Here is a 27,868-nt window from a genome sequence, read left to right on the forward strand (position 1 = left end):
CCAATCAGAGTAACACATTTGCCATACAGAACATTCCACAAGCAACCCCTGTCTTAGATTCCTCAAATCACAAAAGAAAAAGGTTTGACTTTTTTGTCATAAAAATTTGTGGTGACCTGGGAGTGTGTTCCCAATCCCTTCTTTCCTTCTAGTATATTGTGTGGGAGCAGCAATGTTATTTACATGGCAGAGGTCTCAGGAGAAGTGCAGGAAAAAGACCGTAGATTCCTCTGCCTGAAGGGACCCTAGCTGCAACATGGATATATCCCTCTCTAGACATGGAAACATGTTCCCCTCCCACTTCAGTTTGCTGCCCTCTGAAGTACTGGTAGCATTAGGACCCTGGAAGGAAAAGATTTGAATTACAGGACTGTTACAACTGAAGGCAGACAGCCCTGCTGTCCATCTTGGTCAAGACCTGCTAATTATCTAGTATAGTTGGCTACCAGGACACTAAGCCAGAACCTCCAATTCTTTCTTCCACCACCTGTCAGTTCATCACCAGCAAAAAAAAAAAAAAAAAAAAAAAAAAAAAAAAAAAAAAAAGGCCCAGTCCGTGTTACAAGAAGGAAAGGAAATTATAACTCATATAAAAAGACCTAGCTAAAAGAACAGGTATCTCCCATTTGAATGCAACTAATAAATGTGATAGACAAGCATTACAGTAACAGTTAAGCATCGAGAGATCTCTTAAGAGGATACAAAACAAACCTGAGGGGGAAAAGCACCGCTTCTGATTTTAAAACTTGAACCGAAAACCCAAACAAGAATCACCACTGATGAGAGCTAACTTTTTATCCTGGAGCGAACAAATGAAAACAACAGGGAACACAAACTAAGAAATGGAAACGATTTGCAAATCTGTAGGTATCAGATTCACAAGCCCAATATATAATTCATAAGATCTTTGAACAAAATAAGGAATAAATAAAGAAGTGCCAGTCAAAGATGTGATAAAAGAAACGTGCTCTCAGCCACAATAGCCTAGATTTTCAGACTGAGAGGACTCTTCAAATCCTAGGCAAATTACTGTGTGTATGTGTGTGGGGGGGTCATATTCTGGTATCACTGAAGAAATCAAATAAAGAGCATAAGCTTTTAGACCAAAGGGGTGCTATCTGAGAGGGAAGGGGTCAGCTGACTTCCATCTACCACGGAGGAACTGGGATATAGAAATATAGCAGTAAAGTTGACAGGGCTTCAGGCTGGGGTGGAAAGAGCTATAGCCAGAGTCTTATTCTCACCCAATGTAGTGTTTAAATACAAAGATAAAGAATGTTTAGGCTCAAAATTTTAACATCCAGATACTCTTTCTCTATTAATTTCTGAAAGATATTATTGTAGCCAAATAAATTAAAACAAAAACCTCAAAACAATTGTAATAGAGAATTTTAAAAGGGTGGCATGCAATGATTCTAGTGAATTTATAATTAGTTCTAAATAAATAATAAAATGAGTGTAAGCTACAGTGTTAATTTGAAAAGAATTTGGAACCTTCAAAACTTATGTGAAAGGAGTATTCAGTAACATTCTGAAATAACAACACGCCATCATTTATGTACCAAAATTGAAGATAAGAGTAAGAGCAGAGGGAGAAAAGGAAAATTGAAACAGTCCTACCTAAACTACAACCCAGTCACAAACCCTTTGAAATAAAGTGGTGTCCTGCCTGTAAGACATGCTGGTGAAATGGTGGCCCAAAGCTTGTGGGAATAACTAACCAATGACTGGTTTGACTCAAGGCCCACTCCGGGAGACGGAACCTATACCTGACACTGCTTGGGTGACCAAGAACCTGAGACCAGACAGCGCAGGGACCTAGGGTAAAACCAAATACTAGTGTTATACAAAAAAAAAATTACCAATAACATGACTCCTGATGACATTTCAGCTATACTCGTAGATCAGAGTCTTGCTCAGACATCATCAGAACATTTTACAAACTATCTGACCACTGTTCTTCAAAGTTTTTTACAGATGAAGAAAGACCACAGAGCCAACAGAAGTCAAAGACTGTGGCAACAGCAAAGTGCCCTGTGCTGGTCACTGGAATACAGAAAAGTTACTGATAGAAAAGCTAGGGAAGTCTGAGCATGCCTATAGTTTAGATAACGAAACGGTATCCATGCTAATTTCCCCTGATTTTCATAAGTGCCATCATGGTTTTGTGTGGTCCTAACAAGGCAGGTTGAGCAGATACAGGCACTACAGTGTCAACTCGTTTGCAAATCTATAATTATTTCAAAAGCAAAAAGAAATTTTTTTAATTATTCTTGTTTAAATCACAAACTTAATAAAGACTTTTCAATGCACATCACTTATTTCCCAGGTAGCCAGAGGCTGTGGACTTAACATTGTGATCAGAGTAATGATCTCTTATCCATATAGGCCTGGCTGGGAAGGGTATTTTATACTCACCTGCTGAAAATAATCTATTTGGGAAGATGTTTTGCAATGAGTTTTTTAAAAAGAGGAAACATCAAACTTCCATATATCCTTGGACCCAGAATTCCCCTTTTAAGAATAGAGTCTGGCTGAGCATGGTGGCATATACCTTTAATCCCAGAACTTGGGAGGCAGAGGCAGGTGGGTCTCTGTGAATTAGGAGCTATACTGGTCTATATTGTGAGTTCCAGGACAGACAGTGAGACCCTCTCTCAAACAAACAAACAAATGAAATGCCAATAAGAAACAGGGTTACCTGTACACTGACCACAATGACCAACGATGTGGCCATGGTAACTGCAAAGGACTGATAGTCAGCGATGTGTTGCCCATCTTCTCCAGCCACGTTGTAAAAGGACCCATAGGGAATGAAGAAAAGCGCTAAGGAAGTATAGATTCCATGTGCCACACAGATGAAAAATCTACGCTTGTTAAAAAGTAGATTCAGTTGTCCAGGTTCGTAGAGCTGGGGACAGTCCATGCTGATCTGGTCACTCACATCCTGTAAACAGAGTATAATCCCAGAGGAGAGTCAGGGAGGCCCTGTATTCCTTATCCCTAGAAATAGACAAGGTCATTGTAAGCATGCCCTATTACCTACTACTCACTGGGCTAGAACAAGACATTATCTTGTTTTTATTCCCAGAAGAACCTACCTACCAGATGGAAAATTCTAGGAGACTCTAATCCCCTTCATCCTTGTAGAATGGCCCAGACTGCCAGGATCAGGGTTCCATGAATCCTGACACGTTCTCTTTGAGAAGTCCTCCCTGGAGAAGCTGTCAGATACGAGTGTACTTTCTTCTAGTGAGGTGACTCGTATAGTTATAGTCACAGGCTTTGAAACCACACAGTGATGAACTGAAGGCCTGGTAACAGGTTTTGGCAGTGTGTAGTCTTGTACTTAAACCAAGTCTTGGTTTCTTCATCTGCAGAAATGCAAGCAGTAATACCTCCCACACAGAAAACCACTGCCATGACTAAGAGATGTTTCTGTAGGGTCCTTGCCCCATATTAAGTAGTCAATAACCTATGCTCAGATTGGAGAGATGATTCAGCAGTTAAGAGCACTGGCTGTTCTTCCGGAGGTCTTGAGTTCAATTCCCAGCAACCACATGGTGGCTCACAACCATCTGTAATGAGATCTGGCACCCTCTTCTGGCCTGCAGGCATACATGCAGGCAGAACACTATATATAATAAATCTTTAAAAGTAAAAAATAGAAAAAAAAACCTATGCTCACACAAAACATTAATAAAACGATGGTGATGATAAATAACAAGGATAGTAAAATGTAGCTGCCCAGACTCAAGTAAGCTTGGGGTGGTCTTAATTCTGCCACTTATTGACTGATCGCTCAGTGACTAGAACCCCCAGGGCTGGCTTCCTTTCACATAATAAGTGACACCAGGGATGATCCCTGTGGCCTTTTGTGGCCAGCATCCATGACTCTGCCATCAGCTTAAGGGCCAAGGAAGAAAGGAAAGAAACAGACATTCAACTTGATGACAATAAGGAGGCTTATTGTGTTTCGTTTTGTTTTGCTTTGCTTTTTTCAAATTGCACAATAACTGTTTTTGGTTTTTTTATTCCCAGAACTGCTTTATTTTTACTATTTGATTCCACATTGTGGGCAGCTACAAAGCACCAAGAAAAGAAACAGTTGTAAACATCAGCACTTGGAAGAGCTTGTGCTTAATCCTTTACATCTAAGGTCTTTTGAAGTTCAGTACTTTGTGCAGATGCCCTTTTTACATATGGACAGGAGACTCAGAACCAACTCCAAAGCAGACAGAATGGGAGAAGGGAGTGACCTCACAGTATGAAGACTTGCGTTGTGCAATAGATAGCTTTGAGCCAGAAAATGAAGCCTAGTAAACAGGTCTAATAACAGATTGGAGAAAATCTGGTCTCAAAAATACTTTAAAAAAAAACATTTTAAAAGTAATACATTTTAATTGTGCCGTGGAAACTCTACTGGCTAGGCTTCTACTTCCCCACAGGCAGCCAGACTTCCTTTCTTGCCAGGAAGTATGTTCCAAACCAGAGTAGGCCGTGAAGCACCATTCTTAGAATGGATTCTTCCCCATTCTCCTGTCTCACACACATAAACACTAAATAAAAGTCTGTGTTCCGTCTCCCCATGACTGAGAGGTTGGGTGTGCTCACCTCTCTTAGATGGGCCATTCAGTGCCCTGGAGCTCTTTCTGCTCTGTGCTGGCCAAGGAGGGTCCACCGTATATGCTGATATTTTATGCACCACCCCATCCCTTCATTTTTCCTTAGCCCTGCAAAGTTCTCTGCAAGCCCCAGAAGCCAACACAGCATTTCCCTGCACATGATCTCAGAAGCACTAATTCTGAGACATTTTAATGTTTGAAGCCAGAATAACAGGTTCACAAAAGGACTCGAAGGGAAGAACCCTCCAGAATAAGGTTTGTTAGAAGAAAGAGCCTTGTTAACTGTGAAGGGAGGAGAAAATGACAGGGCTTGAAGTAGGGGAGCATTAGGACGTATAGCCACGTTCAGGTCCCAAAGAAACCCAGGACAAGGCTCACTCAGTACCTGTGGCTCCTCCCAGAACTTCTTACCTTGTCCCCTACCTTGAAATTCTCCATCCCAAGGGCTTTGCTTCCTTTCCCACAACTTCCTATTCCTGTATAAACCTGCCACTTCAGCCATGCACTCTCTTGGTGTCCTCTCTTGTTCTACTTGCCCTCTCTCCTCTCTCTCTCTCTCTCTCTCTCCTCTCTCCTCTCTCTCTCCTCTCCCCCCTCCCCCTCTCTCTCTCTCTCTCTCTCTCTCTCTCTCTCTCTCTCTCTCTCTTCCTCTCTCACCCCCTCCACCTCCACTCTTAGGGCCCAGTTCAGTCTGGATTCTTTCATACACCTCTGATTGTTCTCTCCCTTATATCTACAATGAAATCCTTCTCAACCATGCCTTGGAGTAGTCATGTGCTCATTCTCATTCAACCACCATGTCTATCATGACGGGAAGCTGAAAGAGAAGCCTTCAAGTCTCCTGAGATTTTTTTTTTTTCACTACTATGGACTCTCAAGAGATGGTAGGAATTTCCATACCATCATTATTTGGAAGGCAGACATTTAAAGTTTCCTTTGTCCTGGCCAGCAAAGGAGGAAAGCTGGCCTTTTTTCCTGCCAACTGTGTGTGCTCTTAAGAGTCACAGAAGTGTCTTGTCAACTCTTTGACAGACTGTAGGGTTGTTGTGACCTGATTAGGGGTGGAGAAAGCTAGAGAATCTGTGCTCTAACATTTAATGGAAAAAAAATGAAAGATATAATTACACAACAAAGTGAAAGACCTGTATAATGAAAAACTTTAAAGCACCAAAGAAAGAAACTGAAGAAGACACAGAAGACGAACAGACCTCCCACATTCATGAACCGGTAGACTTAACATTGTGAAAATGGCCATCCTACCAAAATCAACCTACAGATTCAAGGCAATCTCATCAAAATTCTAACGCAATTCTTCACAGAAACTGAAGAACATAAGAATTGATATGGAAGCACAAAAGATTCAAGATAGCTAGGGTCGTCTGGAACAATGAAGACACTGCTGGAAGTATTACCATTCCTCATTTTAACTTAGAGCTGTGGTGTTAAAACAACATGGTATTGGCACAAAACCCAATCACATTAATTAGTGGAATAAAATAGAAGCCCAAGATATAAGTCCACATAGCTAGATCCACCTGATTTGTTCACTAAAGATGACAAAAATACACACTATAGAAAACACAGCATCTACGAGGACTGAGAGGGCTGCTCATGTCACAACCCTGGGGCTTAGCATGGGGCCTGCACATAGTAAGTGCTCAATAAAGCCCCATCCTGCAAAAAATAAAAAAAGAAAAGAAAACACAGCATCTTAAACAAATAGTATTTGGGGAATTTGACAGCTACATGGAGAAGGATGAAACTCAAAATGTATATCTCACTATGCAAAAAAAAAAATCAACTCCAAATAAATCATGGACTCCAAAACTTCTACAGGAAAGAGTAAGGGGTACATGTCAGGATATAGGCTCCGTTAAGGATCTTCTGAATCTGACCCTGGTCACTCAGGAAATAGGATCAACAACCAATGAGTAGGATTTCATTAAATGAAAATGTTTTTGTTCACCAAAGGAAAGCTACTAATCAAGTAAAAAGAGAAGCTACAGAATGGGAGAAAATTCACCAGCTACACACAGGACAGAGGGTTGGGGTCTAGAACAGAGTCTCTCAATCTTCCTAATGCTGTGACACTTCTTTTTGTTAGTTTGTTTTGTTTTTCAAGACAGGGTTTTTCTGTGTAGTTTTGGTGCCTATCCTGGATCTCACTCTGTAGACCAGGCTGGTCTTGAACTCACAGATATCCACCTGGATCTGCCTCCCAAGTGCTGGGATTAAAGGCGTGTACCACCACTGCCCCTCCCTGCTGTGATACTTTAATACAATTCCTCATGCTATGGTGACCCCCAACCATAAAATTATTTTTGTTGCTACTTCATAACTATAGTTTTGCTAGTTATGAATTATAATGTGAATATCTGTGTTTTTCAATGGTCTTGGGCAACCTCTGTGGAAGAGTTGTTTGGCCACCCCCCAAAGAGATTATGACTCACAGGTTGAGACTTCCTGGTCTAGAATATACACACATCTCAAGAAAAGGAATAACGGTTTTAAAATGAGCTACGGATGTGAACAGAGAATTCTCAATAGAAAAATGTAGATGGATAATAAACATATTTAAAGTTTTCAATATCCTTAGCTAGCAGAGAAATGCAAATTAATACTACTTTGAGTAGTTTTATCATATCCATATCACCTCAACTAGACTGGCTATCATTGAGGAAACATGTGATAACAAATGCTGGTGAGGATGTGGGGAACAGAAACCCTCATTCACTGTTGGTGGGAGTGCAAACGTGTGCAACCACTATGGAAATCAGTGGAGAGGTGCCTCAAATAGTTATGCCATGTGAATCTGGGTAGATACCCAAAGGACTCTATATCCTACCACAGAGACACATGTTTATCCATGTTCATCACTGCTCTGTTCACAGGAACTAGGAAATACAAATAGCCTAGATGTCCACCAGCTGATGAAACAATAATTAAAATGGGATACATGTACTCAATAAAATTTTATCCAGCTGTAAATAAAATTGAAGTTATGAAATGTACAGGTGAATGGATGGAACTGGAAAAAGAATTATATGGAGTGAAGTAACCCAGACCCAGAAAGACAAAAGCAACATATTCTCACTCATACGTGGAGCCTAGCATTGACTCTTTTGATTTGTGTGTTTAACTTGGAATACCTATTGAAGCCAGGAAACTGGAGAGGGGCCATTGGTAGAAAAGGAAAGATCTTAAGGAAGGAGGATAATGAAATACAACAATGTTAAGGGGAATCACAGAATAACGGAAAGGAAGATCTAAGTGTGGGGGGAGGGAGGGAGGACAAAGAAGAGGGTGGGAAGAGGGATAAGAGGAATGACTGACATTAAGGATGTTTTTAAAAGCCATATAGACACCTACTATTTTACAAGCTCTCTCTACACACACACAGAGAGAGAGAGAGAGAGACAGAGAGACAGAGAGAGAGAGACAGACAGAGAGACAGACAGAGAGACAGACAGAGAGACAGAGATAGAGAGAGACCCTTCTTAGGGAATAATACTTCTCCCAGAAGCCATACATTGTCAAATACAAATCCAAGTAGTAGGTGTGGGATACCTCCCATTGAATTATTGGCCAGGGTTCTCCTGGAGAAGATCACAATAATAATAAAACATTGTCTTTGCCCTTGGTTGCCCACCAGACGTTGGTGGTGAGATTCTATTGCTGAAGACACCACACAGTTTGGTCACAGGACATGGAGAAATCAAGTTGGTTCCCAGGACAACCTCCCTCTGCAGGCTAGCTCTCACATCTCCAGAAGGTGCTATGCAGGGCACCGCAGGAGAAAAGTCATCAAAAATTTTATCCAGCTGTGAAACCCTAAAGCTACAATGACAATCAACCTGGCAAGATACATCCATGGGTGTAACAGGGGCACATATGTTATAAAAGTAACCAAACGCTTCCTGATAGGATAAGCCCTGTTCCCACAGGAAGCAAATCATGCTTGCTACAGTAAATCTGTCTAAGAACCCACGGCTGGTGAGCTCACAAGCCCTGAGGGTGAACCTACTACTTTTATTTTGATAAATGGACACAGTATCAAATTGACCTCTAAATATGCATTTCTAGACCTATGGATTAATACAGCTCCCAATCCTCATGAGAGAGGCTTCTTTGTGAAGTGGATGGTGCTTGCTACAGAAACTCACAACTGGTCAAAGCACAAAGCATAATGTCTGTAATGTCGCTCAGCCATAAATGGGATATCTCTATCACATGCCCTCATTCTAGAGCTCAGGGAACATCACAAAAGAGTGGGTAGAAATAACACAAGAGCCAGAGGTCAGGGCTGGGTGGAAGATGGTGGAAAAAACAGCTTCTTCTGGACATGACACTGCCACTGTGCCCATGAACTCACAGTGGCTGTGGTTTCCTGTACAAGATCAATCCAATCGCCTTTCTAGCCTGGATAGGAGAGGGCCTCATGATGGCAGTTGACAGCTATAGGGAAGGGAGAGTCATTTTTAAGAATATGGCCTCTGGAAGGTAAACTGTGCTCCAGTGGGTGGCCTTGCATCTGTGTGCACACAGGTGGCATAAATTGGACTTTGTGGGTCATTGAGAGAGAGAGAGAGAGAGAGAGAGAGAGAGAGAGAGAGAGAGAGAGAGAGAGAGAGAGAGAGGATGTGAAGTTAAGAGGGGCAGTGGGGGTATTGGGCTAGACCTGAGAAGACTTAGGAATAGGAGTTGGAAACAGTGAGTGTGATCATAATACATTGTATGTGTTTCTAAAAGTCTCAAATGTTGTAGAATATTATTTTAAGATGTGTCACATTTGTTTATGCTGTGGAACATTTGTTTTAATGATGCAAAGATGTGTTGCATTCTCTTATGCTGCATTTGTTTAGCTCTGTGAAGCTGTGTTACTGTGCCTGTCTAAAACACCTGATGGGCTAGTAAAGAGCTGAATGGCCAGAGAAATGATAGGAGGGTCTAGCAGGCAGAGAGAATAAATAGACGAGAGAAAAAGAGGGATAAGGAGGGAAGAAAGATTAAGGAGCAAGAAAAGAAGGAGCCAGCCACCCAGCCATACAACCAGCAATGGAGTAAGAAAGAAAGAAAAGTTATACAGAAATAGAGAAAGATAAAAGCCCAGAGGCGAAAGATAGACAAGATAATTAGTTAAGAAAAGCTGGCTAGGCCGGGTGGTGGTGGCTCACACCTTTAATCCCAGCACTCAGGAGGCAGAGGCAGGCAGATCTCTGTGAGTTCAAGGCCAGCCTGGGCTACAGAGTAAGTTCCACGAAAGACGCAAAGCTACACAGAAAAACCCTGTCTTGAATAAATAAAACAAAACAAAAAAAAAGCTGGCTAGAAACAAGCCAAGCTAAGTAAGGCCTGCATTTATAAGTAATAATAAGACTCTGTGTGTTTTATTTGGGAACTGGGTGGTGGGCCCCCAACTCAGCTGAAGAACTGAGACAAAAGAATAAAAGCCAAAGAGCCCAAAGAGTAAAGACAGCCAACTACACTCAAAAATTTAATTTAAAATATTATATTTTTAAAAGATATAATCACAGACATTTGAGAAATGCTGGACTTAAATGAAAGAAAATACTTCACACACGACTTCTCAGAATTTTACATCAATACTGTGAGATGTGAATCCCTAAGAACAGACAAAGCAAACTTGGGTGGAGAATCTTTTTGGAGAAGCAGCAGGCAGGGAAGGGACCCAGAAGGACTTGTGACCCATGTAACACTTCTTTTAAAAACTGCATTCCTAGGGATCTTCCCATGAATCAGCCTTCTACTTAAAAGCTAGCTGGCAATAGCTGAAAGATTCAACAGACAGAGTAAGCAACAAATATAGAAAGAAAAAAAAAACACATACCTGGTCAAAAATCCCCATGGCTAAAACAGGTAGTGATGTGTAAACGATGTTAAAAAGAGTGATGAACCACTGGTCATAAACAGTCTGAAAAAAAAAAAGTAACACGTTCATGAGAAACACCATCCACAGAGTGAAAATCATGTTTGTCAGAGCTAAGGAACTCAGATTCAAGGCAAAGACATGAGCCCTCCCCAGGTCCTCTTTGAGGGGCTGTTGGATTTTTGGGGTGCCAGCTTCTCTAGGTGTTTTTTGTTTGTTTGTTTTGTTTTTTGCTTGATTTGTTTCTCAGTGCTTTTAAGGATGGGCATTGGTCACTAGGTAGCCCATGCTGGCCTCAGACGTGAAGCTCTCCTCCACATGTTGGGATTGCAGGCATGCATCACTATGCTCAACTCTATTTCATCTCTGAAGGGACATCATACCCTCCTCACCGTGTGTCAGCGGGGGGTGAGATGAACTAATGCATGCAGCATACCAAATCAACACTCACCACCAGACAAATGTGAGACACCAGACCCTTGTAGTGGGTTACTATTGTGCTCTCCAAGTTTTTAATAGCTTATTACAAGTTCAAATGCATGATCTAAGTGATATTCAAAGAATACACTAAAGTATTCCCAAAGAAACACAGAAATGAGCCTACACTATATTACCCCTACCTACACTATATTCAAATCTTTTCTTGGGAGTGGCTTATAGCAAAGTGAGCACAAATCCCAGGACTCACTGCACTGGATTTAACAAAACAATAAAAGCATCCCCTCACATGCACAGAAGAGGGTGCCTAAGACAGACTTGCATAGGGGGTTGGCAATGCAGCTCAGTCTGTGGGGTGCTTGCATAACATTCATGGTGCCTTGGATTTGATATTCAGCACTATATAAGCCAGAGTAGAGATACAAACCTGCGATCACAGCACCCAGGAGGTGGAAGCAGGGCCTGACAATTCTAAGTCATACTTAACTACATAGTGAGTTGGAGGTCAGCCTGGCCTAGAAAAGACCCTGTTTTCAAAAGCCCAGCAAACAAAATCTTTGCACAAGTCCTACCAGTAGACTAGGAATTGTATGCCCATTTTGTTGATGGCACAGAGAGGCAGAAAGGAAATCTTCAAGAGTTTCTTATTATAGGACTATGTAAACATTAAAATATGGATATCTGGCTCCTAACCAATGACTATCCTACCACCTTCATAGCATTCACTCATTTGTAATTCAATATGTATTGAGAAATCAATACACATCAAATTCTAGATCCTGCGCAGTAATAATTCAACATGGTCACTCACATGGGAATTGATCAAAAAATTTACATTGTAATGGCAAAGGGAAGACACAATAAAAGGTCAAGTTTTGAAAGAGGAAGTGAGTGAGGAAGTGAGTGAGTGAGTGAGTGAGTGAGTGAGTGAGTAAATTAGAATACAATAATTACCAGGGAGGAACGGAGACAGGGATGTGAGAGGGTTATCACTGTAACAATGTGATTGAAGATGACCTCACTGAGAAGTGACATTGGGAAAAGGAATGAAGGAAGGGAGGAAGGAAGGGAGGGAGGAAGGGGAGGGGAGGGAAGGGAAGGAAGGAGGGAGGGGAGGGGAAGGGAGGGGAGGGAAGAAAGGAGGGAGGGAACTGAATGAGCAGATCCCTAGCACAGGCACACTCTCATGATCCAGGAAGATCTGGTGAAGCATACCTTAGGCAAAAAAGCATCCCTATGCCCAGCAAACAGCACACCTGCCACTGAATAACTCAGAGTTACCAATAAGGGAGATGATAGATGACAAGAGCTAAGGTGGAGCAGCCAGGCACAGTGATGATCCTTTACAGTACCAGCACTTGGAGGGCCGAGGTAGGGGTGAGAGGGAGACCAAGTTTGAGATCAACTGAGGGAACATAGTAAAACACTGTCTCAATAAATAAATAGTAAGTACATCAATAAGGCCCTAAAGACAAGGTTATTGTGTGGTAACCAGCGGTAAGCATTGGAGGTTGATACTAAGCTGAGAACAAACTGAAGGGCCATGATGCTGTGGTAGTAACTGAGGAATCTCCAACGGTGCTTTCAACCAAAGACAAAGGGCCCTGGGTCAACCTCTCAGATTTTACATATATCCAGAAACCCAATTTCTTTGTGAGGAAGTGCTAAAGCATTAGAGAACTTTAGACTCAAATGAGTCAGAGGCAGTAAAGTGGGTTGTATTGGTTACATGAGCAAGATGATCCTTCCAATTATGTCCTGCAGATGTAAAGCATCTTGAAGAGAAAATGTTCTGGTTTCTTCAGATGTTAAATCTGAATTTGAAGTGTGGTGTGTCTTAGCAGTATCATTTACTTTGGAAATGAGGATAGATTTGTTAAAGAAAAAATGGAAGCCGTTCGTCCAAGGCCAAATCCCAACCAACAGTGCTCTGGAGAGCTCTATTTAACTTGACTAACACAGACACTGGCAGTGTTATTTGACTTGGAGACATGTTGAGCATGATTAGATTCTGTGGTCAGAGAAAGGCACCAGAGCATTAGTGTCTTCAACTAGATCTGAAGGGTGAACGGGGAGGGGGAAGGGCTGGTAAATGAGTGAGGAAGTGTGTGAGGCCGTTTCCTACCGATGGAAACATCCTCTCCAGGAGGGGCCACGTGAAACTCAAAAGATAAACAAAAGGTTACCACGTCTGAAAAGGCATAAACTTGGAAGATTCTGGAAGACCCCCTCTGCCTGCTCCAGCTTTATAAAAGGAGGAAAAAGCTACAGAAGTAAGAGGAGACTGACTATCTGAGCAGAGCAGAGAGACTTAAACCATTCACGCTGCCTTCAAGCTGTTCAGAGTGCTCCGGGGTCACTGCTTTCATGAGGGCCACCATGTGGCTTTGTGGTCATGTCTTTCTGTCATCTCTGATCCTGTAACTCCTCACCCACACTCCCGCTGGTAACCCCAGTGAAAACTCATTGGTTTACCAAGGTGGACATTACTGCAGTTGTTACTTCGATCCATTATGAGTTCCATATCTTGGGAGAGTGAACACCTGTGCTGTGTCTCACACAACAGGAAGGAGATTTTTTTTTAGTCTCTGTCTATCTGTGCTGGTTAGTTTTACATCGGCTTGACACAAGCCAGAGTCATTTGGGAAGAGGAAATTGGAGAGTCCTCCCTCTATCCAGCAGTTCTCATGACCAAATTGTTCATCAAATTCATGCTATCATCTTGTTCAATGGCTGTACCTCTACCCAGCCAGTACTCACTCCTCATCTGTCCCTCTTCCTACAGCCCCACAGCTGGGGTACCTGTCCTCTGACTCCAGCCTGCTTAGCTTTGATTGATCCTGAGGAATCAATGTGGTGTAGGTGGCAGGTCTTTTAGGATGCCTTTCTGAGCTAGTCCACTCCCATTCCTTGTAGTGAATTATTATACCATTCACCTCGGGACCCACTTTCCCAGGTAATGGGCACCAGCTTGAAGCAATTTGGAAGCCAAGGGCGTTCAAAAGCAGAAAAGCCACAGCAGCCTTTCTCCAACGTGCTCATTCCAGGGATGGATTCCAGGCCACTTGTTAGTACCATGACTCACCACATCTCAGTGCTTCATGACACTGACCTGTAATTACTTACATGCTGCTTCCAAGCCCTATCCTATCAACCTGTCAGCTCCTGGAGACTTACTCATCCAGGAGCCCAAGAGCCTAACTCAAAGTCTAGCATGTGGTGAGTACAAACAATGTCATAAAAGGGGTTGGTTTGGGAACACAGTGCTTGCCTAGCATGAAATGAACAAGGTCCTGGGTTTGAGGAGCAGGCACCACCAGCATTGAAAAGAAAGAAAGAAAGAAAGAAAGAAAGAAAGAAAGAAAGAAAGAAAGAAAGAAAGAAAGAAAGAAAGAGAGAAGGGAGGGAGGGAGGGAGGGAGGGAGGGAGGGAGGGAGGGAGGGAGGGAAGGAAAGAAAGAAAAAAGAAAGAAAAAAGAAAGAAAGGAAGAAAGAAAGGAAGGAAGGAAGGAAGGAAGGAAGAAAGAAAGAAAGAAAGAAAGAAAGAAAGAAAGAAAGAAAGAAAGAAAGAAAGAAAGAAAGAAAGAAAGAAAGAAAACAACAGCCTAAGATACCTCTTTGGAAATGTGCTTGCTGTGTATTGCAGAGAAAAACAGTATAATTTCTTTCAGCCCTCAAAAACATTCGCCTCTTAAAGAAAACACACTGGGAAAAAAATAGGAGGTGTCGTGCTTTAGTTCTTTGGTTGTTGGTCTGCATAATTAGCAGGGACTCGCTAGTAAAATCCAGTAGAAGGGCCAACCCTGAACATCAGCCTGGCCCAGGTTTCCATAGGGCACATCTGGAAGGCAAAGGCAGAGGAACTCCCCTGCCTTGTAGAAACAGGCTTCAAGTATCAAAACCCATGACGCCATTGGCCTCGAGGTTAGTCTCACTCTTTCACATGACTTTCCAAAATTTCACTGTATATTTTCTTGTATTATTTGACAAAACTTTTCCAGCCTTGACAAGATAATTGCTTCCATATTACATGGAATTTTTTTTAAGATACACATCTCTGTATCTCCCTGACAATGATAAATTGTCATCAGATAATATCATCTCAAGTGCCCTGTGCCAACATTTACACAGTTTTTCAAATGTGAATCTCCTAAACTGGGCCTCAGCAATTTTTGGAGGGAACAACTCATCTTTATTAAAGCCCCTAAAGGACTGGGTGCTTTTTAAATTAGTTACAGATATTAACAATACACATGAGCATGCATGCACATACACACACACACACACACACACACAAAAAAAAAAAAAAAAAAAAAAAAAAAAACCTCAAGGAAAACCATGTATGCTACAACAGTATGTCAGGGTAAGGCATGCCCTGCAGAAAGAGCCATGATCTAACCTTTATCCAAACCTTGCTAGACTAGAAATCCAGCTTGAGATCTCATCAGGACAGGTTATGTTTATTTGTCCCTCAGTGGCAGCTCAGTTGGAGTATCTGTTGACAGAAGGCAGGCTCAAGCTTCCAGATGATTCTAGAAGGAAGGCAGTTCCCCTGGGGAAGCTTGTATGAGCAGAGTAGACAGAGAACTAAAGGGTCAAGAGTCACACTCCTGACCACACTCACCACTAACTCCCAGCTCTTGAAGGACTCAGGTTTTTCCTTTGTAAAATAAAGGTTTACACTCCTTACCCTAAACTCCCTGCCAGAGCAAAGGGTCTTCCTTCCACAAGACATGCACATTGGGAGCCGTCAAGATGTCTCTGCAGGTGAAGATGCTTGCCCTTCAACCTGGTGACCTGAGTTTGTTTCCAAGACCAACACAGTCCTCTCCACCATTGCTAGGAGTCTTAACCGGGCACACCCTTGTGGGTTCCTATAGTAGGACAGGCCCATAGGGTTGAGGAAATTGGCTCAGACTAGTTGCTAAGGCATTCACATAACTTACTCCTTATGAGCCAACCTGGAGTCTGCCTGCAGGCCCAGCAACAGGCACTGTCAGAGTTCCTAGTCACTGTCAGAGTTCCTGATAGACGTCAGAGTTCCTGATCATGACCAGCCAATGAAGGATGACACAGACTGGGTGCTGGGACGAGGGTATATAAGGCCTTCCCTGTTATTAAATAAATACATTTATTGTTTGCCTTCAACTGACTCCCAGTTTCTGTGTCATTGACACCATGCCTTCTCACCCGCTAGGATCCAGTAACATCCTCAGGATTTCCCTAGCTCCAGGTTTCTCCCTAACCCCACACTGACTTACTTGGTGTCCTGGTTCTTCCTTCTTGGAGAAAGAAAACATTTAACTTATTTTTCATGTTACAGGAACCCATAGTTGAAAGACTTAATTTTAAAGACATTTAGAACTTCTACAGTGACTTTGAAGTTTAAGAGAATTCAGATTATTTTAGAGATTTTGGATATTTAATGGAACAGAACTTCTAAAATGTTTGAATTTTTAAAGACTATAGGACTTTTAAAACTTAGAATACTTATTTTGTGATATTAACATGCCATCTTGATGATAAATGAAAAATTAAAAGTTCTAGTTGAAAATTCATGTGTTTGTGTGTCAAATCTAGAGAGAGTCAATTGTGCTGGCTAGTATTACATCAACTTGACAAATAATGGAGTCACTTTGGAAAAGGGAACCTCAAATGAGAAACTGCTCCTACCATGTGGCCTCTAGATAACTGTTTGAGGTATTTTATTAATGTATGATTTATAGGGGAGGGCCCACCTCACAGTGGGCACTACCACATCTGTGCAAGTGGTCCTGAATGACATGAGAAGCAAACAGGCTGATCAAGCCATGGAAAAGAAGATAGCACTCCTCCATGACTAGATTTTCGCGAGTCCAATCGAGATTTCCGTGATCCGCGAGACAGCAGTCTACGCACATGAAAGCATCTTACAATTGAGGTTATGGACATTAGATCAAAGACATAAAACACGTCGTAAACAACAACATATCAGGCCTCCCATAGTATTACGCAGCTGTTATACAAGTGCTAAACTCTAATCCACTAAGCATACTGACAATATCCAAACACATGTGTATGGACTGAAGTACAAAGCATGAATAATGTATACAAAAAGTCGATGGTTGCCTACTAAAGAATTTTGACTCTGGATATACCATAAAATAGAGATAAAAAATTCACACTCATTTCTTATGAGCAAACATTCTAAAACAAGTATCTTAAAACCCAAATTTTATACGTAAACTTCAGCGCGTTGACTAGGATATAAACATTAGGCAATAAAGGTCTGTGCAGGTAGTGCCTTTGTCTCTCATATTAAAAGAATCCTATGAGCGATGCAAGGAAGCCACACTTTAGTAGCATGTTTATAACTTAAGTTATAAAAAATCTTACTATAAAGAAAATTTAAAACCGATAGACTCATATATTCTTCGGTTATCAGGATTATACAAGCGGATAAGGCCATAATCGAAATGTTCAAATAATCAGAATCTCTAGTGAGTAGTCAGAAAAATAGATTAATTTCATTAAGATTAAAAATTATCAAAAGTCAATACACATAATTGGAAGAATCTCGTGCGTAATATTATACCAGAGCAATGAAAACCAAGTGATATGACAATTCAGGAAAAATTGTACAGAAAAATACATAAAACTAGGCGGAGAGAAAATTTTTATCACCCCTAAGAAGTGGCGGGCCAGAGACATTTTATTATTAAAAATGTATCAAAGCACATTGGCAAACAAAATAAGGAACTCTCCCATAACATCTAACCGCCAAAAACAATGCGACCGCGCCCGAAGAGCGGTAAATAACCACCAACAACCCGTCCGAACCCACAAAAACAGGCGAAAGGGGTCAAGGGTCCTAAGTAGGAGATAGAGCTTCAATACCATCCTAAGCTGTGCCAAAGTGCCAGACTTCAATTGCGATTATGATGATAATTTTCCGTTAGTTCTTTAAAACCAAGAAATCCCTCTTCTTCACGAATAGAAAGAACCAAAATTAAAATGAGAGAAAGAATAAAAAAAATGAGAGAGCGATAGAAAAGTAAGATAAGAAAAAATACGTCTCTACATATATTGATTTGGGTATATTCAATTTAGAAATATTAGGAGGCACTGTCTATCCCTGCTGCAGACTCAACAATTCTCTCAAGTTTGTAGCTTATTAATTCCACACTACCACTCTCCATCACCACCAGCTACTCTTCTATGTGATGCGCGTTAATCTGGCCCCTCGAAACATAAATTAATACGTCTGTCTGCCCTTGTCGTGAGTCAAGGCCTTTTGCCTTAACACTCTCAGATAAGTGTCACCCGTGCTTATCGTGCTATGATATAGTCGCATTCCCCAAAAAATATTCAGTGGTCACGCAATCAAAACCTACAAGATCTAGTCGCTGGTCGCGTATTATATCACGCACTATACGCGCACACTAATCACCTCAGACAGTACCACCAAGTATAACATGGTGCCACTCACACATAAATCTAGCAATCTACCTAGAAGCCGCAGAAGCACATCCTTCTACTGGACTTATTCATCTCGTATCTCAAAGCCACCACTGGAAACAGTCAGGTGGTAACAGAGCCTTTAATCCCAAAGAATTGATGGCAAGAAAGCAGAAAGGTATTATATAGTGCATCATGACGAAATGGGGACCTAGCTACAAAGCCGAGTAAAGCTTTTAGCTGTGGTTTAGAGACCAAGAGGTCAGCTCGGAATTCTCTCTAGAACTTGAGAGTGGATCATTTCAGAGATGACACATTCAGAGCCTCGCAAAAGTTCTCGAGGAGAAAACAGGGAGCAACAGCTTAGCGAACTTGGCAAGGCTGAGGTGGCTGTGGGCCTTGTTTGCTTCTCTGATCTTCCATGTTAACCCCAATACGGGGGCCCGTTTCGTGGCTTCAGTTGTTTATTGACATGAATACGAAACTCGTAAGAATTCGTAGAGCTCTACAAGAAGCTCGGTCTACAATGTACCATCTATAATTGCTAGCGTTGATCGTAATACATTATAGCGGGGCTATATGAGGTCAGTAATGTATGGGTCCGTAAGACTTATTATGGTGTATAGCAATTAATGTAATGGATCACCCCTGATATATTTGTGTTACCGTAGATCGAGTAAGTCAACCCACGAGACAAGTGGAAAAGCAATTATTCTATGAGCACCACCCAGGTAGTGAAAAGAACCACAATACACTTATCAGAAGAACATTTTTCACGATTGTAACTTATGATGCCATCTCATCTCGCGTAAAGAAGCCTAAATGAAGATGACGATTAAGGCTAAATATCGTTCACCTATTAGCACTTCTTTGTAGGAGATGTGAAATCCGTGCAAGCAAACCTAGTACTACCGTGATGAATTTAATCACTTTGAAGTTTGTTATTTATAAACATAAGGCATTACAAATTGCTGATGCTCAACTTGATCACCGAAACGCCAGAGGTAACTTGGAGAGATCGACGAAGATATGCATATACAAAGCATCTTTTACGACATAATATATACCAACAAAACTGTCATCATACTAGACAATAATCAGACGGGCATCTGTGCAAATTATGCACTGCAGCCAATAAGCCCTCGTATGTAACAGTCATGTGGCTTTGCTGTATTGTCACAACAGAATTCCATCAATCTGCAGAGCTGATCCTCAAACAAAGTGAATATGACTAATTCTCAAGTATACTCGAGTTATTCATTGAACCGCATGTTGAGAAATTAACTCGCTAACTAATATACAGCTTATGTCAAAAAAATCATCTTAGTTACTAGTCTCACTTGTGTACTCACTGTAACCCTACTTCAAAGAAAGCCCCATGTGCCAATGTAAGAATCAGTTAGAGAAATTTTAGATAGAGAAAAAATAACAAAGAGACTCAACTCCAAAAGGCCAAAGCTGAACAGCACACGAGAAAACATGAAGAAAGAAAAAACTGAAAAAATACCACTAACCACTGGATTCAGGACCGGAAAATATAACCAGCGGCGTCCACCGATACTACATTTATGTCATCCTTTCCCTGTGACTATGATTACTCCGTTGGTGAGCATTGGCCCCTCCTCCCAGACACAACATGCCAAGGGATAAATTCTTTAGATATTATTGTGCTTTTCTTTAATGGGATGTCAGTATTTAAACATTTGATGTGTTTGCTGAAATCTGAATGACACAGAGGTTATGTTCTAGTAACGGAGCAAGTGGAGGAGACGATCTTCCAAAGAGGGGAAATAGAACTATAGTGTTGTTGAAGAAATTAAAGAGGAAACTAGAATGGGGGGGAAATGGGAAAGAGAAGAGTAAATGAGGGGAGTCTGGGAAGGAACAAACTAATACTAAAGGCCTGATGAACAACCATATGAAACCTATTTTGTGTGGTGGCGATGATTCATAAGCTAAAGCTGTGCCAAATATAAGCGTAAATCGGGCATGCTTACCCTCTGAGTCATATCAGCTAATTTAAATAGTCGTATTGCAGTCTCAGATCTAAACACTCTAGTTCATTATCTGTATCACTACGTGAAGATCAAATCTAAATAACCTAATAACCTTTAATATTGTGAGAAGGATACGAAAGTTAAACAGCAGGTTATGATGACAACCTCATCTTTGTAGAGCTGTTTGATATTATCATATGTTAACAGCAGCAATCCTAGCCCTATCTCGCCCATTGGGCTAGCTCTCTATCTTCTTCTCTCCTCCTCTTTCCCTCTATGCTTTCTAACTCCTCAATCTCTCTTCTCTCTAGGCTTCCTCCATACTTCCTGTTCTTCTTTCTGACCTCCGCTCCACCCATTCTTCTCTGCTACTGATTTCAAGAAGATCACTGCGTAGCTTCTCATCTCAATATCGCTCGGCCAATAAAATGAACTTTCCCCTTTATCCAACACAAGAGACAAGTCTGTCGCACCTGTTGGACCCACAACCCAATTTCTTCTGTGCCAGGTATCTCCTCCATCTTATGTCCTTATAGGACTAAGAGACTCATCAACCTGACTAAGACAGAGCTCAGTAAAACATCTATCCATACTAGCTATCGATGATGAGATCTATAGATTCTGTTATATGCATAACAAAAAATGTACACTCAATTTTCTGTACGCGATAATACTGAGACAAGGTAGTTATAAAAAAAAAATCTTTTCCCACCTTACTACTGCCCATATGCAAGTCGAGCTCCAAACACAAACACTCAGCGTTAGCTCTAGAAAAAGCACGGGTACATTTCTGTTGAGTCATGTTCAAAAGGAGTATCCAATGCGACAACCCAACCCGCCAAACAAACATACACGCCAACCTCTAAGATCTGCAAAGAGAACACAATTAGTTTACACGCTTCTGCACAACTAACTCTGTATTTGTAATGTCCCATTCTAGAAAAACACAAGCACTCAACATTATAACTTTGATACAACGCAGCTCCATAACGCTGGTTGCCGCTCCCCCTACAGCCATAGCTTGTCGTCTTCGCCCACTGACCAAAGAGCGATCTGCGATCAAGTGTCGTTGAAGGTACTCAGCATGCGCCTACTAAGCACGCAGCAAAGTACTCATAACATCGACCATAAGCTCTCTAACAACCTGCAACTGCTATAATCGCGACATGGATTATTGCTCTTGGCCGACGAACTCATTAACGCATCCCCGACGGAGGAATTATAAAACTACAACTACTTTTTAAAAGTGTATTTACGGCCCATTTTAATAGAGATGAAGACGCCCGTACACCGTAACGTCTCAGGCAAACCAAGAGCCTATCACACAGAAAATTAGCACCTATTCAGACCATAGGATCGGAAACCTGTATTCTTATTCTGCTAAAGGAACAGAGCAACAAAAATGATCTACCTGCGTGACAGATCGTGAGACCTTAATAATTTAAATAAGTCATAGAAAGTAGTGCATAACAAGCTCTCACAACACCCTTTATGCAGTGCACATGGCGGACTACACATAGCCCATAGAGTGGACCAATTCACAATCATATAGCACACACTTAGCGCACGGAGCAGGAGGAATCAGCGCGAGCCGTAGAACTATTCAGCCGCCAGCTCGACACCTTAAATGGAAAATGTTTTACATGCCCAACTGCTCCCTCAAGGGTCTGTTGTAGATGCAGAGATAGAAAGACTGTAAGAGTCAAAGCGGTGAATGACGTGCAAAGAACCAGCGCAACTGATATACATATGAACGGAAAAGAAGACTGTGGCAGCATGCATGGGGGTCCTGGTATCATCATATGTACATTGACGAACATGGGACACGCAAGCAGAGAAGAATGCATCCCAGCAAACCTACCAAGAAGCTGGATTACTTAAAATATGCAAACCTAAGGCTGTAAAGAGATAGCAGATCTTACTGTTAAGCATGTTCTCAATAGTAGCACCATCTGCTTAGATGTGCACTCTGGGTTGGATTACCATTATCAAACGCACAATTTTCCAAGAGGCAAGCGATGGCTCCTTTTTGCAAAGCTGGCTGTCAGCTGGGAATGCCCGACGGAGCAGCTTTATAGCGCCAGACATCGGCGTGTTTGCGCGCTTCTAATTTGCTCTGCTCAATGTATCCTATCACATTCTGGCGGCTCCGGCGCGATTTAGGGTGAGCAACTAGTTTGTAAGCCTTCTATAACTAACTAGTATTATTTGCGATTTTACCTCTTCTCTCAAACAAGAATGTAAATCCTATTTAGAATATACTCTTAGAGAGCAATAGTAAGTATAAGATGTGCAACAGTTACCTAGCACATGAGGTATAATTAGTGAAAGGAGCGAGTGCTCCGTGCAAGAGTCAGATGCGAAAGAGCGCAATGGTACTCCAAAAATATACTATCCAGTTTTATGAAAAACAATAATATCCTAGAAGTTCCAACATAAAGGCCTTGAAGTCTGTCTGAGATAAATATAAGAGTAAGAGTGTTACAAATAGTTTAGCTGATTACTAATATACACGAGTCTGTCTCACATTTATACAAACTAAAAATCCATCCTAGCCAGACATTTACGTCTCTGTAATTATGAGCACGCACCACCACCATCCGTCACTTAAGTATATTCCATCATATTGAGGTACATACCATCAACTATCAAGTCTACTCTTCAACCCCATAAAAAACAAAATATAACAAAGCGACTAAATAGAGTCCATGAGATGACCGATAGGAATCACGCTGTTCTAGAACGAATCAAACCAGTGAAGTGCCTTCACAAACAAACGGAAAGGAGAGTCGCCAGTTACAACATAACAGAACTTCATATCCCATGTGTTATCAGTAATAAGCTGAAAATTGCAAAGCCTCTTTATTTTAATATTTATTTAATACTATTCATTCACAAATAGCCACAAGATTCCTTGTTCTTCCCTTCCTGCCCCCCTCCCCTTCCCCCAGCCCACCCCCATTCCCACCCCTCCAGACAAGTCTCCCCCGAGGTCTGACGACCTGATAGACTTCAGTACAGGCAGGGTCCAGCCCCTCTCCAGATTGAGCCAAGCCCCTGCAAAGTCCCACGTTTCAAACACCAACTTCATGCAACGACCCAGACCTTTACACGCCTAAGCCTCCCAACAGATCAAGCCAAAATCGAAGTCTCAACTTCAGAGCCTACCAGTTGGGGCCCTCTCCCCAAATCCACATACCACTTCTGGGCATAACCCAAGAAATTGCCAAGCATACCACAAGACACTTGCCCCAGCTATGTTCATATCGCAGTTGTGAAGAGCCCAAACCTGGAAACAACCAGATGCCTTTTCAACTGAAAGAAGGATAAATAATGGCACATAACACAAGGGAAACACGCAGCAGAGGAAAAACAAGGACATCAGAAGCAGCAAAGAGGACGTAGAACAAAAAAAAAAAAAAAAAAGAGAATGATGTTATAAGTCTTCTCTTGCCAGGACTGAACAGAAAAGGAGCCTTGAAGGTTGGGCCACTTAAGAGAACACTGGCAGGAAGTAAGAGGATCTCAAATAGCCAGCTCTCTTCAAAGGACAGATGGGTTTTAGGAGCTGAGGAAAGCTCCACAACCAGCACATGGCTTTGGAGGCCAAAGCCACCTAGATGGTTTCAAGGGAGGCAAGACTGTCCCCATTCATAAATTCTCAGGCTCTGTAGACTGGTTAATGTCTCTTGCAAACATGTTTTCTTTGAATTGCCTCATTATAACATAATGTTCTTAGAAGAACAGGACTCAGAGAGGAAGCCAAAACATGTTACAAGCCTGGTACTAATCAAGCCCTTTCCAGCCCTACCTCCCAGTGGCCCTCACAGCCGGTTCTCAGTACCCCTGAAACACAGAACACACACAGCGTGTGGGGGTAGGGGACATCTTTACAGTGGTTAAATGCAAGCTGTAGAACAGGGTGCCTGCTCCTCACAGCAGCAGTGAGGAAAAAATCCCTTTCTGTATTCTGCCAGTTTTAGAAAATATTTCTGTATGAATTTATATTAAATGGAATCCAACAAAAAGCACAAGTGCCAGGAATGGGGCACCTCACATAGAATTGTGGGTCAAGGGAGTCAAAGAGACTCCCAAAACAATATAGTCAATTGCCATTACCCTGGGTTGCCTTCCAGAACTTGAAGACAAGGCCCTATTGTAGAGACACACTTCAGACACAGGGCTCAAGGGAATTGAACTGGAGCTGACCTCAGGTCTCCTCCCTGAGTTCTAGCTCTCATAGTATCTGAAGGTTCTGCAGGAGCTGTCAAGGAATCAATCAACAGTCCTACGCAGCTGTGGAGCCAATGAGCCACAACAATAGCCAGATGGTGAGATACACCAAAGGACACAACAGTGGCACTTAAATGTTGGGAGTAACCAATAACCATATAATCAGACCTAAGGTCTGCCCAGTAGGAGGAAATTCATGCATGCAGGCCTGATATTGTAAAGCTAACCAACTCTCCATGCCTGAAGAGGCCATAGACCCTTGAGGAGAACTCATTAGCCCCACTTTACTGAATCAGCATAATTCCTAACTGCATTTTAAATACATAGCCTTCTACCCACAGATAAGTATAGCTCTCCCTTCTCACTGAGGAATCTTCTTTTCGCAGCAGTGGAGACCATTCCAGAAACCCACAGCTGCTTAATATGCAGATAACAACTGATCATGGGGTTCCCAATCCCAACTGATACATATACAACAAAACCACTACACCTAAGGCTCAGGAAACATAGAAGAAGGGGGTGGAAAATTGTTAGAGCCACAGGACCAGGACATCTGCTATGAGACACACAGTCCTGTATATATGACAGGGAGCTGCACCCACGAAATCTCAACAATATGAAATCTCAACATCTTAATAAGACCAGCACAATGACAACACCAGCTGTCATGCCAACATGGATAGCAGAAAGCTCATAAGGTCACACCTTAGATGAAGAGTTACAAGTAATGACTGCAGAGAGATAGAAAACCAGTCTTTTCCAGGGATGAGGCCCCAATTGGTTATTCAGTCCCAAGTAGTCAGCTATAAACAAATACACATAGGAGCAACACTAAATGAACTCAAAAGATTGTGCGTGCGTGCGTGCGTGCGTGCGTGCGTGCATGCGTGCATGTGTAACAATAAGCAAAGAAGAAACCATGAATTTGAGAGAGAGTTGGAGGGGAGTGGAAGTTGTTTTGGAGAGGGGAAGGGTTGGAAATTATGTAAATTCAGTACTTATACATGAAATTCTCAAATAAATTTTAAATCAAAAACAAGAATAAAAGTACATAACTATAAAAAAAGATTATCACAAATGGTTAATTTAAATTTAACATAGAAATTCTGAAACCACTGTACTAAATTTTCTCAAAGGTTTGAAAATAATTAGAAGGAGAATTCAGCGGCCACTTGGAAAGCATAGGACAGGAGGAATTTCTTCCTTTTATGTGACAGTTTCACACCTTTATATGAACCAGACCACACATTCCTGAAGTGACCAGACTATTAGGCACTCAGATTTCTACTTGGTGCTTAAAATGTCCTCCCTTGCAAACTAAAAGAGCTCTGGGGTGATCTTAGCTTCTCATAAATTTCTTCTTCCCTATGAACTAGTATTAACTTCAATTATAATCTTTCTGTTTAGACTTACATGGATATCTAAACCCCAATGAGAAAAGTTCTAACTGGATAGGAACATAGTCTACATTATTTTATTTTTTCTACCCAAGATGGTAAGCAAGTATTCTTCTAGCAGTTTGTGATATTCAGTGACTTGAAGGAGAGGAAAATGATGACATCTAAATGTCTATAGAATCAGGATGGTTAAATAATTTATAATAAAACAATAGTTCAGAATATTATGAAGAAAAATAAAATTCTTTAAGAACATAAATCAGAGGGGTCTCTCAAAATAAATTATATTTTAACAAGAAAAATACAAAAGACTATAATCACAGTCATATACGAGTCAAGACACATTCAGGTACAAATATTTTTGTAATCTAAAGAACACATTAAAAAGCACGGGGAAAGGCACTGAAATGTAAATCACAATGTTGCTGAATAAAGTGGGGCTATTCTTTGAGATAGTGTTAATGAAGAAAGGAATAAACAAATGCTTTCCATGGAAGAAACATTCTCAGCATCATATTTTGCTCTGCCCACTTTATTTCAAATCACCAGACCTAGGATTAATAGCGATACAATATCAGGTTTTTAAAATGTTGCTTCAGAGATATTCCAGAACATCCCAAAGAGGGTTCTGTGATGACATCTGTTTTATATGACACTATGCATATTGCTAGGGGGAAATTAGGTGCCATGGATATGTGATGAAGTAATAAGACTGAACTCCATTAGCCCTGAACATCCTTGACTGTAAGAGACACCATCACCAAGGTCAACATTAGACCAAAACAGAATCAAGCATCTCCGTAAAGCTAAGGCAATAACAAAGCAAAGGTTCAGCAGAAGTTAAAGGAGAACTCATTTTCATGCAGAAAGAGAATTCAAGGAAACTTTCAATAGTTAAAAGGAGGAACAACAAAAAAAAAAAAAATCTCTCCAGAAAACCTGAACCACAAACTGGGAGTCACTGGAGTTTCTAATCTGAATTAAAAAACTTTCTTGAAAAGAAATGTATCTTGATAATAAGACACACAAAATAAAAAAAAAAAAAAAAAAAAAAAAAAAAAAAAAAAAAAAAAAAAAAAAAAAAAAAAAAAAAAAAAAAAAAAAAAAAAAAAAAAAAAAAAAAAAAAAAAAAAAAAAAAAAAAAAAAAAAAAAAAAAAAAAAAAAAAAAAAAAAAAAAAATATTAGAAATAAAAGAAAAAAAAAAAAAAAATCTCCAAGATCAAGCTACATTCTGGCGGTGGAGGAGGTCAACTGGACAAGATGAGGTTCTAACTACATGAAAGACTAAAATCTGAAAAAAAATAGCACTTTCTTTTTTTTTTTTTTTTTTTTTTTTTTTTTCTTGATCACTGTATGAAGTGTAAGTGAAAAACATTTTTATGTTTTGGTCATGATGACAAGAAAAAAAAAAAAAAAAAAAAAAAAAAAAAAAAAAAAAAAAAAAAAAAAAAAAAAAAAAAAAAAAAAAAAAAAAAAAAAAAAAAAAAAAAAAAAAAAAAAAAAAAAAAAAAATTCATTGTATAAAAAAAAAACTATGCTACAATGTATTTTTTTTGATTTTTTTTTTATGTTAAAAATAAAGTGCCTGGAGTAGATCATAAACATAGCAGAATGACGTGGTGGGCGCTTATCCAGCTCTGAACTAGCGGATTCTGTGATTCAAATAGACAGAACACATTTATTCAAATACCATAGAATGATGTAAGAAGATCGAGTATGTGTGTTTAAAAGAAAGAATAAAAAAAAAAAAAAAAAAAGTAGCTCTGGATGACAGCGCATGTTTTATCACTCTTCGCTATTGCTCTGACTTCTTGGCTTTCATCTCTGAATCGGCTCTGTGTTTCTTATTTAAAA

General features: G+C 40.7%; 1 protein-coding gene across 1 annotated transcript in view; it reads right to left on the reverse strand.

Annotated features, from left to right (window-relative positions):
* Positions 1-27,868, reverse strand: part of Atp8b4 (ATPase phospholipid transporting 8B4 (putative)) — a 203,801-nt gene that overhangs the window by 9,349 nt on the left and 166,584 nt on the right. The window contains 2 exon segments of the mRNA XM_028892728.2: positions 2,702-2,947; positions 10,474-10,557. Of these exon segments, the coding sequence (XP_028748561.1) occupies positions 2,702-2,947; positions 10,474-10,557 (330 nt within the window).

Source organism: Peromyscus leucopus, chromosome 4 (genome assembly GCF_004664715.2).
Source record: "Peromyscus leucopus breed LL Stock chromosome 4, UCI_PerLeu_2.1, whole genome shotgun sequence".
Taxonomy (NCBI): domain Eukaryota; kingdom Metazoa; phylum Chordata; class Mammalia; order Rodentia; family Cricetidae; genus Peromyscus; species Peromyscus leucopus.